Source organism: Taudactylus pleione, unplaced genomic scaffold, assembly GCF_031769625.1.
Source record: "Taudactylus pleione unplaced genomic scaffold, aTauple2 ptg000403l, whole genome shotgun sequence".
NCBI classification, from domain to species: domain Eukaryota; kingdom Metazoa; phylum Chordata; class Amphibia; order Anura; family Myobatrachidae; genus Taudactylus; species Taudactylus pleione.
This window is the reverse complement of record NW_028284805.1, coordinates 2,560,001-2,579,279: the sequence shown is the minus strand read 5'-3', so window position 1 is coordinate 2,579,279 and position 19,279 is coordinate 2,560,001. Positions and strand designations below refer to the sequence as shown.

Sequence of the window (19,279 nt, the reverse complement as noted above, 5' to 3'; positions counted from 1 at the left end):
GATGTCACTGTACACATGTACTGTGTAACCAGTGCATCCACTTCTTACTATGCACAGTGAGTATGTCGACATGACAGTGCCGACACTGGGATTCTGACACGGGTGTATTGATACTTAGGGCATAATATATAGGATGGGGAGACCGTCCCACATAGCAGAGCAGCAGTGAATGGATGACGTGCGCATGTAGCTTTCGGAGCACCAGGCAAGCCCCCAGGACGAAAATGGGGGCATGGCTGGTGGGTATAGCATTTCTCGTGAGGCCACACCCCCTTGTCCCTAAGCCACATCCCCTTATTTCTTAGGCGCGCAGTCGCGCACTTCTGCCTCGACCTCCTCCACGCAAATGCTTGGAGGTAAGATTTATGATTCCCGTGACCTATGTTGAACTAGTTAATTGATGAGAAAGGTGCTTCACCGCAGGTGGGAGGTCTGTCTGGCTGTGTGCGGAGTGGGTGGGAGGTCTCTCTGCTCTACCTGCTGACTGGTCTGCCCACAGGACAGACTAGTGCGTCATTCCACATGGTTTAAATAAATCACTAGGCAATAAGTGGGTGAAAGACGCGCTCTATTATTATATATAAAAAAACACAGAGCAAAAAATAGTAGTAATAATGTGACAATACCAGGAATTCATCACACTGTACTGTGACTTCCTTGTATTCCAATCTCACCACCCTGCGCCCGGTCCAGTGACCCCATGTTGGTACTGACCAGGTTACATCCAACAACCGAACACCATCCTGCTCTGCGTTGTTGTTTTTTTAAAACAGTTCTGTTCCTGGGGTGACCACACACCTGGGACCTCTATGGGAACTCCCCCAGCCCTCACCTCATTGCGGTCACCACGTGCCATAAAGCTTCAGCCGGCCAGACCGGATGCCACCCAGCAGGATGTAACCAGACGCATTTCCTACAGATATCAAAGGAACGTTCACAGCAGTAGTGAGGGTACTCCACCTGGCAACAGCACATACATATAATAAACTGTGCAAAACACTTTGCCTGACACCCTTGATCTCACACAGACGGGACTTTTGTGTGTCTGTGTCCAGAGTGGGTGTCAATATGTGGCTAGTATGGCTGTATTTGCACCGTTGATTACTGACAACCTAAATGGTCATGATGTTTCAGATAATTGATGTAGACCAGGGAGAAATCTGCCTTTATCTCTGTTATTAATTATCAATTTCTGTCCTATGTGCAGGGTGTAGTGTCCTGTGTAGCTCATCTGTCTCACTGAGGATGGACAGGCATCACATGACTAAGAGGATACTAAACCTGACCCTGGAGATCATCTACCTGCTGACTGGGGAGGTGAGGGATTATGGGAGTGTCACAGTGACATCACTATTATCTCTATTACTAACACAGGGACCTGACTGGGGAGGTGAGGGAGTCTGGGAGTGTCACAGTGACATCGCTATTATCTCTATTACTAACACAGGGACCTGACTGGGGAGGTGAGGGAGTCTGAGAGTGTCACAGTGACATCACTATTATCTCTATTACTAACACAGGGACCTGACTGGGGAGGTGAGGGAGTCTGGGAGTGTCACAGTGACATCACTATTATCTCTATTACTAACACAGGGACCTGACTGGGGAGGTGAGGGAGTCTGGGAGTGTCACAGTGACATTACTATTATCTCTATTACTAACACAGGGACCTGACTGGGGAGGTGAGGGAGTCTGGGAGTGTCACAGTGACATCACTATTATCTCTATTACTAACACAGGGACCTGACTGGGGAGGTGAGGGAGTCTGAGAGTGTCACAGTGACATCACTATTATCTCTATTACTAACACAGGGACCTGACTGGGGAGGTGAGGGAGTCTGGGAGTGTCACAGTGACATCACTATTATCTCTATTACTAACACAGGGACCTGACTGGGGAGGTGAGGGAGTCTGAGAGTGTCACAGTGACATCACTATTATCTCTATTACTAACACAGGGACCTGACTGGGGAGGTGAGGGAGTCTGGGAGTGTCACAGTGACATCACTCTTATCTCTATTACTAACACAGGGACCTGACTGGGGAGGTGAGGGAGTCTGGGATTGTCACAGTGACATCACTATTATCTCTATTACTAATACAGGGACCTGACTGGGGAGGTGAGGGAGTCTGGGAGTGTCACAGTGATATCACTCTTATCTCTAATTACTAACACAGGGACCTGACTGGGGAGGTGACGGAGTCTGGGAGTGTCACAGTGACATCACTATTATCTCTATTACTAACACAGGGACCTGACTGGGGAGGTGAGGGAGTCTGAGAGTGTCACAGTGACATCACTATTATCTCTATTACTAACACAGGGACCTGACTGGGGAGGTGAGGGAGTCTGGGAGTGTCACAGTGACATCACTCTTATCTCTATTACTAACACAGGGACCTGACTGGGGAGGTGAGGGAGTCTGGGATTGTCACAGTGACATCACTATTATCTCTATTACTAATACAGGGACCTGACTGGGGAGGTGAGGGAGTCTGGGAGTGTCACAGTGATATCACTCTTATCTCTAATTACTAACACAGGGACCTGACTGGGGAGGTGAGGGAGTCTGGGAGTGTCACAGTGACATCACTCTTATCTCTATTACTAACACAGGGACCTGACTGGGGAGGTGAGGGGGTCTGGGAGTGTCACAGTGACATCTCTGTTATCTCTATTACTAACACAGGGACCTGACTGGGGAGGTGAGGGAGTCTGGGAGTGTCACAGTGACATCATTCTTATCTCTATTACTAACACAGGGACCTGACTGGGGAGATGAGGGGGTCTGGGAGTGTCACAGTGACATCTCTGTTATCTCTATTACTAACACAGGGACCTGACTGGGGAGGTGAGGGAGTCTGGGAGTGTCACAGTGACATCACTATTATCTCTATTACTAACACAGGGACCTGACTGGGGAGGTGAGGGGGTCTGGGAGTGTCACAGTGACATCTCTGTTATCTCTATTACTAACACAGGGACCTGACTGGGGAGGTGAGGGAGTCTGGGAGTGTCACAGTGACATCACTATTATCTCTATTACTAACACAGGGACATGACTGGGGAGGTGAGGGAGTCTGGGAGTGTCACAATGACATCACTCTTATCTCTATTACTAACACAGGGACCTGACTGGGGAGGTGAGGGAGTCTGGCAGTGTCACAGTGACATCACTATTCTCTCTATTACTAACACAGGGACCTGACTGGGGAGGTGAGGGAGTCTGGCAGTGTCACAGTGACATCACTATTATCTCTATTCTTGGGGTTCCTGGGTGGTGGCCTGAACTGACCACAAAAATAGGCCGTTTCGTGGGCGTATTATGGTAGTATTGCGGGCCGTGAAAGCGGCTGCGTTCTCAGTGACAGAGCCGCAGATATAGAGGCCATGTTTAACCAGAGTTCAGAAGGAGAAACTGCGCCTGCTATAGGCTAGGGTCGATGGGGGATGGCTCAGAACCACCAGCGGTGTTACAGAGTGCATGGGCAGTGACAGTGGGCCTCTCAGGGTTTGCATGTTCCGTCACATACTAGTGGAGAAGAGGAGGCTGCTATGGCTCCAGAAAAAGCCCCAGACGCAGCTACAATAGCGTGCACCTCTGCCTAAGGCCCATTATGTGGTAGTGGGTCCAGTCATAGAGGCTCGGAACAGATCACTGAGGATTGAAGCCAGAAGGTGCTGTGTAGTCTTTCTAGAAGGGGTCTACAAGCTTTGTAGATAGTATAGATACATATATGTATTAAATTATTATTATCCTTTATTTATATGGCGCCACAAAGGTTGCGCAGCGCCTTACAAAGTACATAAACAAAGTATCGAAACAAAGTATAGAAACAGTTGAGCAGAACAAGAAAACTGTGATTTCTATCTCATTACACAGGATTACACAGTGGTGAAGAAGACATCTAGTGAACATGAGACACCCAGCAGGCGCCCCCATGTGTCAGGAGGACTGAGCAGCACCCAGAGCCCCATCACGGAGCCTCCACCTCACTCACTGATACATGAGAGACACAATGACCAGAAGATCCTGGAACTCACCAACATGATCATTCAGCTGCTGACTGGAGAGGTGACTGCTGGGAAAGGGACTTTCTCCATGGAGGAGTGGGAGTATATAGAAGCACACAGGGGCCTGTACAAGGACGTGATGATGGAGAATCCCCAGCTTCTCACATCACTGGGTAAGAAACTTTTGTATATTGTAAAGGTAATCGATACACTCATCATCGTATGTTCACACGGAAACATTGTATTCGCACTCTATAGCTCATTTACTAACATTGCTTTGGTATAAAAGAAAAATGCCGTGGAAAAAAGCAACCAATCAGATGCTTTCTTTAATAATCTAACTTGCACTGGGCAGATAAAAAGGTAGTTTCTGATTGGTTGCTGTGGTTCTTTGCAAATGTTCTACCAAATTAAAAGATTCGTTCTTATCTATGTGTCTCCTACAGATCTAGCCGGTAACAGGAATACCTCAGAGAGATGTCCCCGTCCGCAGGAGTATCAGGTAGGTGACATTTAGGGTCTCGACAAATAGCAAAGTGAACCCGCACTATATGATCTCTCCAGAAGCTAGAGAGGTGCTTACACACTGATATTCTTCTGCTTATTCTAAATGACTCAAATCAGACATTATTTTTTATTCTGTTGTGGGCTATTTAGGTTGGAGACCTGACTGTTATTAAAGTTGAAGATATAGAGGTAGAAGAAGAGACGTATGTGAGGGGTGATCAGCAGTGTAAGGAGGAGGAAATCCCTACAGCTATCAGCACAGGTGAGGAATAATCACTGAGGGCCTGTGAGTTAGCAGCATCTACAGCCGCTGTTCCATACGGCCGTGGCAGCCGGCTTGCCACCTTATGTTAGTTCGAGTATCCACCTGTGACCCTTCCCACAAGAAGGAACAGTTCCGTACACCCGCGTGGTCACCAACTAGAAACTCCCGATTCAGGGAAAGAGTGGCTCAACAATGGATGGATCGAGCCGTCCGCACTTTGTCTTCATCCCTGTACAAATGCATGGTCCGGAGCAAGCGCAGTCATCGATTTCTTTCTGCGACGCATGGGCAGATTGGGGATATCTGCGAGATCCATCGGACTCAGAATCAGGCTCTAAAGGGTTTGTAGGGGGGGTGTATCAGTTTATGTGCTATATACATCTCATAACACTCTAAGCAAGGGATTTGAACACCAAACCTCCTATACTATAGTCATACATTTACTTTGTGAGCTATCAGTTATAGTGTGATGTATGTGCACCTTGTCAATAATAACTTTTATATAAATTCCCCAATAATCAAAACAGACATTTCTCAGCTTGCCATGCAGGGGACTTGATCTCTCAAGCTCATGCACCACAGTCAGACACTTGTCTATTTAAAACACACTTTAGTCAGCATACCATACCCAAACTAGAATTGTAGAAACTTTATACACCACAGTTAGACACCTAACACATGGAGCCATTTGTAGGAAGCCTTGTAATGACCACATGAAGCTTTATAACTTTAAACCATTTTGCCTAAGCAGATCTATGTAGTGTGCCGCACGCACTACATAGAACTGCTTTGCTGCGTTGTTTTTAAACTGACCAATAGAACCAGCTTCATATAGTTAAGCAGGATACACACTAGACGATATGTCTACATACACATCGTCTGCTGTGTACCCGCTATGTCTCTGACAATGCGCCCTCGCTTGTTGTCAGTGATATCGTCCATCGGACCTACATGTAGTCACATTGAGCAGTCACATTTTTTAAGTAGTTGGGTCAAAATAACATAAGTATTTTAAAAAGAAAGAAAAATTGTGCTATCCTTAGTACCCATTGCCCCCTCTGTGTCTCTCCCATTGCCCCCTCTGTCTCTCTCCCATTGCCCCCTCTGTGTCTCTCCCATTGCCCCCTCTGTGTCTCTCCCATTGCCCCCTCTGTGTCTCTCCCATTGCCCCCTCTGTGTCTCTCCCATTGCCCCCTCTCCCCTCTGTGTCTCTCCCATTGCCCCCTCTGTGTCTCTCCCATTGCCCCCTCTGTCTCTCTCCCTTTGCTCCTCTTTATGTCCCCCTCCTTTACTTACCTTTATTTGTGACCATCAGCCCCATTCTGCAACATCACTCATCAGATGAGACACTTCCTGTCTGATCTCCCACAACGCATTGCAGTGTAACCTTAGGCCACCTTTGCGGTACTCACTGTTGAAGTCAATGGTGGGAACCGCTTATTGACTGAGAGGCGGAAGACTCTGTCTCTCTCAGCCACTGGGCGCTCAGCAACGGGATTTCTATAGTGAAATCCCGCCGCTGAACCGTCATTGGGGTAGTAGTGTCCTTAGAGGACGGTACTAATTTCTGCTGGTCCGGGTTTTTTCGGTTTGTAGTTTTGCCAAGCCTGTGGAGATTATTACTTGTAGAAGAGGACGTGAATGGCTACAGGGAGAGTAGGTGAGTATGTGAGATAGTGAGTGTGCATGTATGTTTTATTAAACTTGTACTTTGTGTGTTCTGTCTTTTTTTTTTATATTTCTTTTGCAGTGGAACTACAGGTACCAGCGGACCTGTAATGCCCCACATGCTGCCACTTGTGGTTCTCAAAGTACCAGCATGCGGGGGAGGCTTCCTGGGGCAAGTAGTTCTAATACAAATGACAATATTTTTACTTCTATCAACTGCACCACATTTTCACATAATCAACCCGGCACCCACCGGCCAGGGAAGCTGCGGATATCCCCGGGCTATCAGCCTAGGCTTGGGGTGCCCTGGAGAGGGGGACCCCTTTATTGGGGGGTCGCCAGCTCCCCAGGGATCCCCGACCTGGGCTGATTAGCGGTCAGGGGTAATGCTTTGGTTCGGTGCTAGTAATGGATAATACAGGGATTCTCTACGCTTTTTGTCCCCTGTATTTCCATAACCAGGACCAGCTCAGAGCCCAGTGCTGGTTGCGCTAAATGCAGGGGACCCCTACATTTATATCCCCTGTATTTTGACAACCAGGGCTGGCTCTAAAAAGCCTGATGCTGGTATGGCTAAATATAGGGGACCCCTTCGTCATTTGTCCTCTGTGTTTTCACAACCAGTATTGGGTCTCCAAAACCCGTGACTGGTTGTACGCAGTTTTTTTTTAATGTATACACCGGTTTCCATTTTTTTAACTCAGAAGCACAGACGGATCCGTCTAATGCATCTGTGTCTTATTTTATTTTTTTCACACAGATGCATCACCAACTGCGACCATCGACCAGCGGGAGCGTGCATCAACATCGTTATCGTGCCTACACAGGGCACTTTTTAAATGATTTGTCATTCCAATCAGTCGAAAATGGCATTATCGTTTAAAAAATCGTACTGTGTGTAGGGGCCATTAGAATCAGCCCCATAGTGTGTAAAATGTCAGTTAATGAGTTCATAAATTCTACCTTTAAAGCCTCTTGACTGTACTCATTGGACGGTAATTTGGAGGCATTTCATTACAGTCTTTTTCGTAAAAATAACTTTTTGTTGGATAAATAGTCACACTTCCATGCATTTGTTTTATTCCCAGCAGGTGGACGTAACAGCAGGAATACATCGGAAGAACATTTCATTTTCTCTGCCGTCTGTGAAATAGAAGATAATGACATGACACGAAATTCTCCAGGAGAAAACCCCATTACCTCAAATATACACCCAGTACAGCACAATGCAGATACATCATCTGGTCCCTCTGTACATAAGGAGTTTCCCCCTGATACCTCAGACATTGTCCCGTATCGTACAGATCTTAGTGGTGATCACATTTTTCCATGTTCTATATGTGGTGATTGGTTTACACAGGGCACAAATCACATTGCGCACACGGGTGAGAACCTCTTCCCGTTTTCTGAGTGTGAGAAATGTTTTGCGCGCAGATCATCACATCTTTTTACTCAGCCCAGAAGTCACACCGCTGAGCGGCCATTTTCCTGCTCTGAGTGCGGGAAATGCTTTCTAAATAAATCCGTTCTCAGAAGACATGAAAAAATTCACACCGGCGAGAAACCTTTTCCCTGCTCCGAGTGCGGGAAATGTTTCCGAGATAAATCGTTTCTTTTAAAACATCAAAAGATCCACACGGGGGAGAAGCCATTTTCGTGCTCCGAGTGCGGGAAACGTTTTACGCAGAAAATACATCTGGTTAAACACCTGAGAACTCACACCGGCGAGAAGCCATTTTCTTGTTCGGAGTGCGGGAAACGGTTTAAACACAGGACGGTTCTGGTCAAGCACCAGAGAATCCACACGGGCGAGAAGCCGTTTTCATGCGGCAAATGTGGGAAATGTTTCAGACAGAAATCGCATCTTGTTAAGCATGAGGTAATGCACACACATTTTCACTGGTGAAAAGTGTTTTATTGCAAGTGTAAGGTGTATATTCACAAGTGCGGGTTTTTAGAAGTGGAGATGTTGCCCATAGCAACCAATCGGATTTCACTTAACATTTATATAGCACCTTCTAGAAGATAATAGCTAGAATCTGATTGGTTGCTATGGGCCTTCATCTCCACTTCTAAAATCCTGCACTTTAGTGAATATACCCCTAAATGTTATATCTGAACTAGCAAAAGAAAACTTTATTTAGCCTGGCCAATAAGCAGCAACGGACAAATCAACAACTATTTCATACTGTAATCCTATCGCTATAGCACCAATAGTTTGATCCTACTAAAACGCTTCACAATTGGCTATTCTGATGTCGACATTCATAATATTGACAGTACAATGTCGGCCGTTCTGATTTCGACAGCTAACAATGTAAATGTCGACAAATGAAATGCCGACACTTTGTCAACGTTTAGGCGCAACTGCAGGCACTGGTAGAAGCTAGGTTAAACACACTAGGACGATATCTTGACTATTTGTCATATTGGAATGACAAATCATCTACATCGTCTAGTGTGTACCCTCAATTGCATGGCTCAGCGGACAACATACAAGATCCTTTGACTGTTCCGCAAGGTCGATCAAACGATATTGTGCGTGCGACAGTGCATTTTAGCGACGGAACTAGGTATCGTTCCGTCGTTAATTAAATCGTCGAGTGTGTACCGCCAATCTGTGTGGTCCGAGGGCGAAGTGAAATCTCCCTGACCATCCGCACGATTGCCGGTTGTCCTAAAGTGTACCTGGCCAGGGAGTACCTACCACAGGAACAGCCGAATTGCCGACTGTTGACTTTACCATGTCGGCATTTCATCAGTGTCTCCATGTTCAATGTCGAAATGTTTACCGTCAACGAAATACACTGAACCCATTCAGAAATTTTTCTTTTTATATACTCGTTGGGATAGGGCTCCTTCTTTACATATTTAGCCACTGTCTTTGCACTTTTTTGATGCTTGCACAATCAATGACGTACCTAGCATTACTAGTTTGTTGTATTATGTCACGTGTACTATTAGATGTCATTTTGCTTACTGTTAATCTTACATTGCCCGTATGGTTTTGCTTTTCTTTTAACTTGTGGCTATAATAAAAAATATTTTTGAAAAATAAAAAAAACCGACAATACAAAAAGAATGAATCTTAAAATAACAACAACAAAAAAACATTTCTCCAGGCTCAGGCTCCGCACTGTCCTCTCTCACCAGTTGTGTGATAATATCCATTTTGCAAGATAATTCTTCACTTAACATGTGGAGGGGGAGGAGAGTCACTTTGATGTGTGGATATTGGGTTTTGGGCATGGAGCACCCAATGTGCACAAACAAGTGCAGGAGACAAGATGAACATATCAGGAGTAACATCACTTTATACATTGCTTTTGTTTTTAAATATGCCAACCCTGGTGCGCCGATGCTATTCAACGGATATACTGGACCAGTTAGCAGCGTCCTGCCTTTCACCGCGCTCCAAAGTGTCCTACTCCGGCCCCAGTCACATAGAATACTTGGCAGCGTTTGCTCTTGCAGTCATTTTAATGGAACGGACACAGGCTCGTACAGTAGTCGTGCTCTCCTGACATCATTCGAACAGCATAAAATTAGGGATGTGTGGGCTCGGATTAGTTCGGATTTTCCCCCAAAAAATCGTGACTCAGAGGCAAAACGTCAACTTTCATGGACAAACATCATCATTCCTGGACAAAAGTCCATGAAAGATGATGTTTGTCCATGAATGATGACATTTATAGATTGTAAGCTTGCGAGCAGGGCCTTCCTACTTATATATCTGTTTGTTATTACCCAGTTTTGTTCTATTAATGTTCCAAATGTAAAGCGCAGCGGAATATGCTGCGCTATATAAGAAACCAGTGTTCTCCTCAGAATTTTTTTCCAGCCGGGTGGCATCAACAAGTAGCCCAGTGGGGGCCTTCGCAATAATAAAATGTTTTAAACCCTGATCTTATAATGATTTAAACTTGAAATAAAATTTTTATATATTATCTTCTTATTGGAGGCCCAGTTGTCTGATTATGAAAAAGCTGCAAAGTCTGTAGGATCTGGTCCTTTTTATACAGCTCCCAGATACTGTCCCCACATCCAGGCTACCAAAGTGCCGGGTGGTAGGCTGTTTCTTGCCGGGTGGTGCACCCGCATAAAACAGCCTGGGGAGAACACTGGAAACTGTTAATAAATAAAATAAATTTTGCCTCTTTCTGAAACCCGATTTTTGGCGGGAAAATCCAAACTAATCCGAGCCTGCACATCCCTACTTAAAATCAAATAGCTTAGACTCGTACAGGATCAGATAAGCCTTCCGAATCTTGAAAAGTACGCTTTGTTTGTGGGGTTTTTTCACTGAGGAGAAGAATAGGTAATTCCTACATCTGTCTGCTGGAGAGTGGAATCCATTTTCTTGTAGCTCAGCTCCTGCAGATAAAGACAGATATAGGGGCTTATGCAATAGGCTGCGAGCTGCAGCGGTTGCAGGAACTCCTGTAAGTCTTCCGGTATTTTTAAAGCGGCACTCATTTTAAAGGCAAAAACAGGCTGGATTTACCCTTAAAATAATTTCCGCTTAAAAAAATACGCGCTCACTCTCTAGCAGCCTCTATCTTTCCCGAAGCTTTTCAGAAAGTGACATTGCAGCACATGCGCAGTGTCCGATGGCGAGGAGGAGTCCTTAGAAACTGCAAACCTCTCCGTGTTTGTACCGGGATATAAATCGCAGGGAGAGCAGCCCGTGCAACCACTGTCTCTGCAAGATAGTTTTAAGATGATATTTTAGCGCAAAATGAAAATACATAGCACTGCCGCAATTATTACCACGTAGGCCCCTTAACATCTACCGCCATCATGTGAGAGCAATAAGAGAATGATTAAATCGTGGCGATCCTTGTTAAATAATCATTGCTCTGTCTAATAAATAGACCTGATAGAGAGGGGAAGTGGGGGAAAGAGAAGGTAGAGGAAGGAGGGAGAAAGTAACGGTGTAAGGATATAGGAAAGGGCTGAAATACAAGATGTATGACCAACACACAAATGTGTCCTCATTCACCTAGTGCTTTTGCACCATATGGCACAAGACACTTGGCGGGACTTAGATCCTCCGTCACGGACAGTGATTTTCATACTCTGTTTTTCTTATTCACATTGTAGCCGCATACAAAGTCACTTATATTGTACTAGGCACACTAAAATTATACTTTTTGTAGCAAAGGAGTCGCCAGGGGCGGATTGGGATGGAGGGGGTGGGTCTGTGGAGGAGGGCAGTATACTCCCTCCTTTTAGGGCCTGGAGGTGCTTTTGCAAGCCGCTGAGGGGAGCAGGATCGGCTACAGAAATCTTGGTGAATGATCTATCCCTCTGCACTAGGTACAGGTCAGTTTGGAAGTCTTTTCTTACCTATATGGTGGTTTATCTGCCATGGAGAATAAGCCTCACTGAGCAGCGTCTTCAGCTGGTAACACTATTCATGTAGATCACCTTGTCTGGAAGATTCCTGTTTACATAGAAATATAACCAATGTCATCACCATAACCAGATAATGTAGAGTAACAGAAGTTTCTGTACAGGGCAAAATGTGAATTTCCCTGATCAAACAATTTCTGTGTCTCTCCAGGCCCCCGTGTTACTCCAGACCCCCTTACATCTCTCCATCCTCATGCCCCCCTGTGGTTCTCCAGGCTCCATGTCTCTCCATCTCCAGGACCCCTTGTCTGTCTCCAGGCCTGCCTATGTCTTTCCATCCCCAGGCCCACCTGTAGCTCTCAGCCTCATTCCCCCAGCTCCAGTGTGTCTCAGCCTCATATCCCCCGAGCCCCAGTGTGTGTCCCAGCCGCAGCATGTCAGCCTCTCCCCCCCCAGCCCCAGTGTGTGTCCCAGCCGCAGCGTGTCAGCCTCTCCCCCCCCCAGCGTGTGTCCCAGCATGTCAGCCTCTTTCCCCCCCAGCCCCAGTGTGTTTCAGCCGCAGTGTCAGCCTCTCCCCCCCCCCCAGCCCCAGTGTGTGTTTCAGCTTTGCCCCCATACCACCGCTGCCACTTGGAGCTCCTCTGTATGCCCAGCCGCTACTTGCTTGTCTTGGGACTTGGCATCACCGTGCAGGATGCTGACCTGGAGGGGAGGAGTCGGGCCGGGCCACAGAGGGGCAGGAGGCGGAGCCGTCAGTGGTGACTGACAGGCTCTGCAAAGGCTTGTGGGAGGAGCCGCTGTGGCTGGGCATGCACAGCGGCTCCCCCGTCAGAATTTTTAAAAAAAAATGTTAATAGCGCATAGAAGACCAGAAGCTGTAGAGCTGCCCGATCGGAGCTGAGCTCCAATCGCGGCACCTGGCATGGGTAAGTGCTGGGCGGCCGCGGCCTCTGCGGGGACCGGCCCAGCGGGAACCGACCCGGTATCCCGGCGGCCCAATCCGCCCCTGGGAGTCGCCATAAAGTCGCAAATTAAACAAAACCCATAAATGGCGCCAGCTACTCGAATCAGATCTCTGTCTTTTTCCTTTTTACCCAGATTAGCGTTGAAAGCAGAAGTTGCCTGAAATGCCAGCGTCAGCGTTCAGGGTACCACCGCGTTGTCATTTTTGTCGCATTAGTGATGCGAGTAAGACCCATATCTTGTGAAAAGACTCTGGCTTGGCTGAGCATTGGTGTATGTGTATGTTTAGACACATCTGTACATCATAAAATATAAAGCCCAGAGAATAGGGTAAGATACCGAAACCTTTATTAAATCAAATACAAAGTATGAGATGATTTGTACTGGTGAGACTAACTATTGAATTAAGGCACATATATATATATATATATATATATACATACAGTAGATCAGCCCTGGCAGTCCGCCCTGTGTGCGCGCCTCAGGCGCTCACAAGCACGGAGGGGGCGTGGCTAAGTTTCAAAGGGGTGTGCCATGAGTCATGGGGGCCTGGCCTTGCGGAATACCCCTGTCTGTTCCCGGCCAAGCAGAGCGCATAGTGAATCCAGTGGACGGCGGGGACACTCCGCGAGCTGGCCCTTCTGCCATTTCCCAGATGGCCAATCCGGCTCTATCTATCTATCTATCTATCTATCTATCTATCTATCTATCTATCTATCTATCTATCTATCTATCTATCTATCTATAAACAATAGATACAGTTGGTAACAGTGTATATGTATAAAATAGAAAAATCACATATCAATTGCTTAAATATGTATGCTGAACTATGTATTTCGCACAAGTGCTCTTGATTTGTTAATGATACTAATTTTGTATATGCATACCTCCCAACATGACCCTCTCCAGGAGGGACACAATGCTCTGGTCCTGGACTTCCCTGGTAAGAGGTGGGGCTGCAGCGCAGTTCAAAATTCATATAGGGGAGTCACACCAACTGTCATGTCACACACTGCCCAACATCACTGGCTGGGACTCACTGGCAGTTGGTGTAACTCCCCTATTTGAATTTTGGATTGTGCTGCAGCCCCAGCTCTGGAGCCTCCACCAATCATAATTACCAGGGAATTCCAGGACCAGAGCATTGTGTCCCTCCTGGAGAGGGTCATGTTGGGAGGCATGTATATGCTCTATTACGATCACATAAGTATTGTATTTGTTACATTTCTATTGTGCTGATGCAATGTTCATTTTTTTATTGAAATTATTGTCAGCAATGGTTTTATTATGCCTCAATAAAAATTTGTTGTTAAAAAAATAATAAAATAAATCACATATCTGTCTCCCAGCTCCCTTACTGCAGTATAAACATAATAAATTAGTTTCTTATAACTTCAAGAGCAGATCATACAGTGTTTCTGAAATAATTCACTCACTAATTTACAAACCAGGGCGGCGGCCATTTTGTAGAAGCCCAGCCCCAGACTCCAATCTTCTAGTTACAATGCTCTTTTTTTAGTCTTTGCCCGATCTGCCGCAGTTAATCGCTGTGGTAGTTTTTGATTACAACATGTCTTCAGTGTGATCGCCATTTTATGAAGGACAGTGCACCTTTCAAAAGCATGTCAGTCTTCAGAAACATGGCCGCCGCCTAAGCCAGTGTAATGATTTGAAGTACATAGCTCTAGTGCCTGAGTGAGACAACATAAACACAGACACTGGAGAAAACTTATATTGTGTGCAGCTTGTCTCTGATGGAGATCCAGTCATCCAGACCAGCAGTAGCTGGATATAAGAGGTAATTATAGCCAAGTGTAATGCCAGTGTGACCTTGTCTAGTGATCATTATGGGATCTGAGTTTCACCTGCTTATAGTGATCATTGTGTACAGTACCTCTATGTCCTCTGTATTGTGGTTAGTGTGTGTCAGATTGTTATATTCAGAGGCGGTTGTGTAGCTGAGGATGCTGTTCAGTCCAAATCTAAAAGAGGGGAACTGCACCCCCCAAACAATGCCTGGCCGCCACAACATTGCTGGCCGTGGGTCAGCGGGACGTCACGGGTACCAGCCGGTTGCAGGACAGGAGCAACGGATCATCCCAACCCCAGACTCCGGTGCCAACTGGTACCCATTGGCTAGCTAACTATCTCCCAGCCCCCCAGTGACGTGGAGCCTTTTACTCCCGTCTGGCGATGTTGGGGTGGACGGAGGTGGGAGTTGGTGTTGCTCCCTTCTTTTAGTTTTGAACTATGCTGCAGCCCCAGCTTCACAACCCCAACTGGTTATATTACTAGTGAGACCTTTGTATCAGCGTGCATCATTTGTGTGATCTGTGCATAGTGATCAGTGTGATAACAGTGTGTGATATCGGTGTGACCTGTGCATAGTGATCACTGTGTGTTATGTGTGACCTGTGCATAGTGATCAGCGTGTGGTACGTGTGACCTGTGTATAGTGATCAGCGTGTGGTACGTGTGACCTGTGCATAGTGATCAGCGTGTGGTACGTGTGACCTGTGTATAGTGATCAGCGTGTGGTACGTGTGACCTGTGTATAGTGATCAGCGTGTGGTACGTGTGACCTGTGCATAGTGATCAGCGTGTGGTACGTGTGACCTGTGTATAGTGATCAGCTTGTGCATGTGTGACCTGTGTATAGTGATCAGCGTGTGGTACGTGTGACCTGTGTATAGTGATCAGCGTGTGGTACGTGTGACCTGTGTATAGTGATCAGCGTGTGGTACGTGTGACTTGTGTATAGTGATCAGCGTGTGGTTCGTGTGACCTGTGTATAGTGATCAGCGTGTGGTACGTGTGATCTGGGTATAGTGATCAGCGTGTGGTACGTGTGACCTGTGTATAGTGATTAGCGTGTGGTACGTGTGACCTGTGTATAGTGATTAGCGTGTGGTACGTATGACCTGTGTATAGTGATTAGCGGGTGGTACGTGTGACCTGGGTATAGTGATCAGCGGGTGGTACGTGTGACCTGGGTATAGTGATCAGCGGGTGGTACGTGTGACCTGGGTATAGTGATCAGCGTGTGGTACGTGTGACCTGGGTATAGTGAATAGCTTGTGGTACGTGTGACCTTTGTACAGTGATCACCGTGTGGTATGTGTGACCTGTGTATAGTATGAATCCCTATTAACCTCTATACCCTAAAGTCGCTATTTTGCATTGCGTACGCATATGAAATAATCGCTTTCCAGACTTTGAGTGTGGTTCCAAAGTTATTATTCACATAAAAAGCATATAGTTACACGCCTTGATCTATAATACAATTAGCGCAAAGGTTATACAGAATACAAGGTACAGTCGATACATACGCATGCGCTCTGGATCCAGATTTCCCGGCATCAACTATGAAACCTCCGTCAACAGAAAAAGAAAGATGACTAACTACCAGATCTAGAGTGCTTGCATATGTACCCTTGCAGAGATAGGCAATACAATAGAACGAGTTGGCATAATCCCATTGGTTCTTCCTCCTGGTTCTTCTGTTACGATACAGTTCATAGATCAGTTTGTATTGTAATACTTCAGCTCTTTGTGTGTGTTTTCCCGCCGAAGAACAAGTCTAAACTGGCTAATAAACATTGCATTACAGAGTACATTTCAATGCCTATCTCTCTACGATCCATAATTCGCAGACGCATGTTGCGATTTCCTTGCCGATGGAACCGGAGATCTGTAAATAAACAGTGGTTTAGAATAGCACCAAACACGTATGATTTAATTTGCGTATGGGGTATGGTAGGACTTCTAACAATATGCGGTAGCAATGTAGTCGCACGATGCTAATAATAGCATATTAGCATCACACACAATGGTTTCATGCTGATGGCGTCGTCAGGGGCAACCTAAAATGGCGTTGTGCAGATTTTAATTTTACAATTTAGGTTTCAGCCAACCATCCGGCTTCGACAATAGTGATTAGTGTTCCCTGTATTAGCGGGGCGCCACACCCTGCCTGATTTCACAATGCTACAATGCGCCCTGCCCTTATGGTGGCGCCCCGCTGAACCATCCGTGCCCACCCAAGGGCCGCGGTCTCCTGCAGGGGGGAAAGTTCAGGTGAAACAATCACCGGCTAATTAATAGATGCCATGTGCTGCTTCTCCCAATATCACCTCCCTCAGGCAGTTTATTTATTTTGGGATCTGAATGTCAGTTTATTTTTTATTTTTTGTAGTCCATTTTCATTTAATTTTCTATCTGACTGTTAGTAAATGAGGGGATCTGGTAGTGGTCTATGTGAAAGTATCAATGTTCGATTTTGGTCGGGATTTGGTTTTATATTAATTTTTCTTCTTTAGGGTCCGTAGGCTTCATAGGGAGACCTTGGGGTGTAGGTGATGGGAACCAATCCGGGCACCACGCAGTTAAAGCTTTAGCTCCCAGGGTGCACTGGGAGCTATACCCCGCCCCCGAGCCAGAGGCACCTCATTTTCGTTGGTGCCCGGCTTGAGTTGGGTCACCATTTTGCAGGGGGACTGTTCATCAGCCCCTAAAGCTTTTTTATTTATTTTATTTAGTTACTTCTACAAGCGACTAGAGCACACAGCAGCAGAAGACAGCACTACCACTCCGCCTCCCCTCCGGTGCCGCGTTGCCAGTACTGATCTTGGGATCTCGGCAGGCGTTCCGGGGGTCAGCGCTAGCCAGGGCCCTCGGAGAAGACCCAGTCTGCACCTGGACATCAGGGGACAGGTAAGGTGACCCGCGTATAATGGCAGTCGATACCTCCGGTCTCAGGGGACAGACAGTAGGTGCTGGGTGTGGACGCAGGCTCCGGCTATCGCGCTCCAACTTGACCACCAGGGACATAGTGGTTGCAGGAAACCAATGTCCGAGGTGTTAATAACCGGCCAGGGGAGAAAGATTCCCTGTTTAAGCGGCTCCTCCCCTCAGCTCAGTGCGCCTTTCCACTGCGGTCTGGGTTCCCTGAGCTCTCTGTTCCTCCCGACACGCCCACTCTGAGTTCTCCGACGGCCATTTTCTCTAGCTCGGTCATCAGGACGATGCTTAGAGGGCGTAAGCCTGCCTCCAACAGGATCTACCAGTGTGTGGTGTACATATTTCCAGTGGTGTTGTTCAAAGTCTTACAACCCTCAGGTGTTTCAAATTTCCAGAATACTGGCATTTCTTCAAGCTGGTTTGGACCTTGGCCTGCGCCTGGCCTTGTTGAAAGTGCATGTCTCTGCACTGTCATTGTGGTTCCAACGTAGAATTGCTCCGCTTCCGGATATCTACACCTTCCTCCAGGGTGGCCTCCAGAGTCAACCTCCCTTTGTCCCACTAGTGGCTCCTTGGGATTTGGCAGTAGTTCTTCATACCCTCCAGGGTCCTCCATTTGAACCACTAGATTCAGGGGATCTTAAGTGGTTAACAGCTAAGACTCTTTTTCTTCTGGCTATTGCATCTGCCAGAAGGGTGTCAGAATAGGAAGCGCTCTCCTGTCATCCTCCTTTTCTGATATTTCACCAGGACAGGGCGGTGCTTCGTACTCGCCCTGAGTTCCTTCTTAAGGTTGTTTCTAGTTTCCATATTAATCAGGAAATTATAGTACAGGCCTTTCTGTCTCCAGACCTCTCGGCAGGAGAGGCCTCATTGGATGTGGTACGCCCCCTCAGGAATTATGTGGACCATACCAGTTCTCTTCGGAAATCAGACTCCTTGTTTGTGCTCTATGGATTTCTCAAGAAGGGATGGCAAACATTGGCTAGACGGCTTCGTATGACTATCTCAGAAGCTTACATGCAGGCTGGCCTGCCTCTTCTGTCTTCTGTTAAGCCTCATTCTACTCTGTCTGTGAGTCCCTCATGTGTAGCCGACCACGGCGACTCGGCCATTTAGCTTTGTAAGGCGGCCACGTGGTCTTCTGTCCAGACCTTTTAAGTTTCTATGCATTTGACACCTTCGCCTCTGAGGATGCTTCCTTTGGGCGCCGGATTCTTGTCTCAGTACAGGAGCGTCCCCACCCTTAAAAGTACTGCTTTGGGACATCCCCAAGGTCTCCCTGTGGAGCCTATGGACCCTGAAGAAGAAATGAGAGTTATGGTAAGAACTTACCTTTGTTAACTCTCTTTCTTCAAAGTCCATAGAGTCCACAAGGCACCCGCCCTGACGCACCTGGCCTCATATAGGCGATATTGCTGGTCACCAGTTTCCCGTCTCCTTTTCTGTGAGTGTTTCTTGAGTGTACCAGTCTTCCTTCTCTCTTTTCCTCCTCCGGCCTTTGGCTTATTACCAACTGAGGTGTCTCTGGCTCGTGGGCGGGGTATAGGGAGAGTGGACCCAGTGCATCCTGGGAGCTAAAGCTTTAACTGCGTGGTGCCCGGATTGGTTCCCATCACCTACACCCCAAGGTCTCCCTGTGGACCCTATGGACTTCGAAGAAAGAGAGTTAACAAATGTAAGTATTTACCATAACTCTCATTTTTGGACTCTTCAGGGTCTATAGGCTCCACAGGGGGACCTCGGGGATGTAGGTTGAATCTGGA

At 46.8% G+C, this 19,279-nt stretch overlaps 1 protein-coding gene across 1 annotated transcript in view; it reads left to right on the top strand.

Moving 5' to 3' along the window:
- The first annotated feature begins 215 nt into the window (after positions 1 to 215).
- Positions 216 to 19,279, top strand: part of LOC148506451 (uncharacterized) — a 52,896-nt gene continuing 33,832 nt past the window's right edge. The window contains exons 1-7 of the mRNA XM_088446741.1: positions 216 to 356; positions 1,208 to 1,317; positions 3,885 to 4,188; positions 4,462 to 4,517; positions 4,673 to 4,784; positions 7,544 to 8,334; positions 10,881 to 10,882. Of these exons, the coding sequence (XP_088302867.1) occupies positions 347 to 356; positions 1,208 to 1,317; positions 3,885 to 4,188; positions 4,462 to 4,517; positions 4,673 to 4,784; positions 7,544 to 8,334; positions 10,881 to 10,882 (1,385 nt within the window). The 5' untranslated portion in view covers positions 216 to 346. The remainder of the gene's footprint in view (positions 357 to 1,207; positions 1,318 to 3,884; positions 4,189 to 4,461; positions 4,518 to 4,672; positions 4,785 to 7,543; positions 8,335 to 10,880; positions 10,883 to 19,279) is intronic.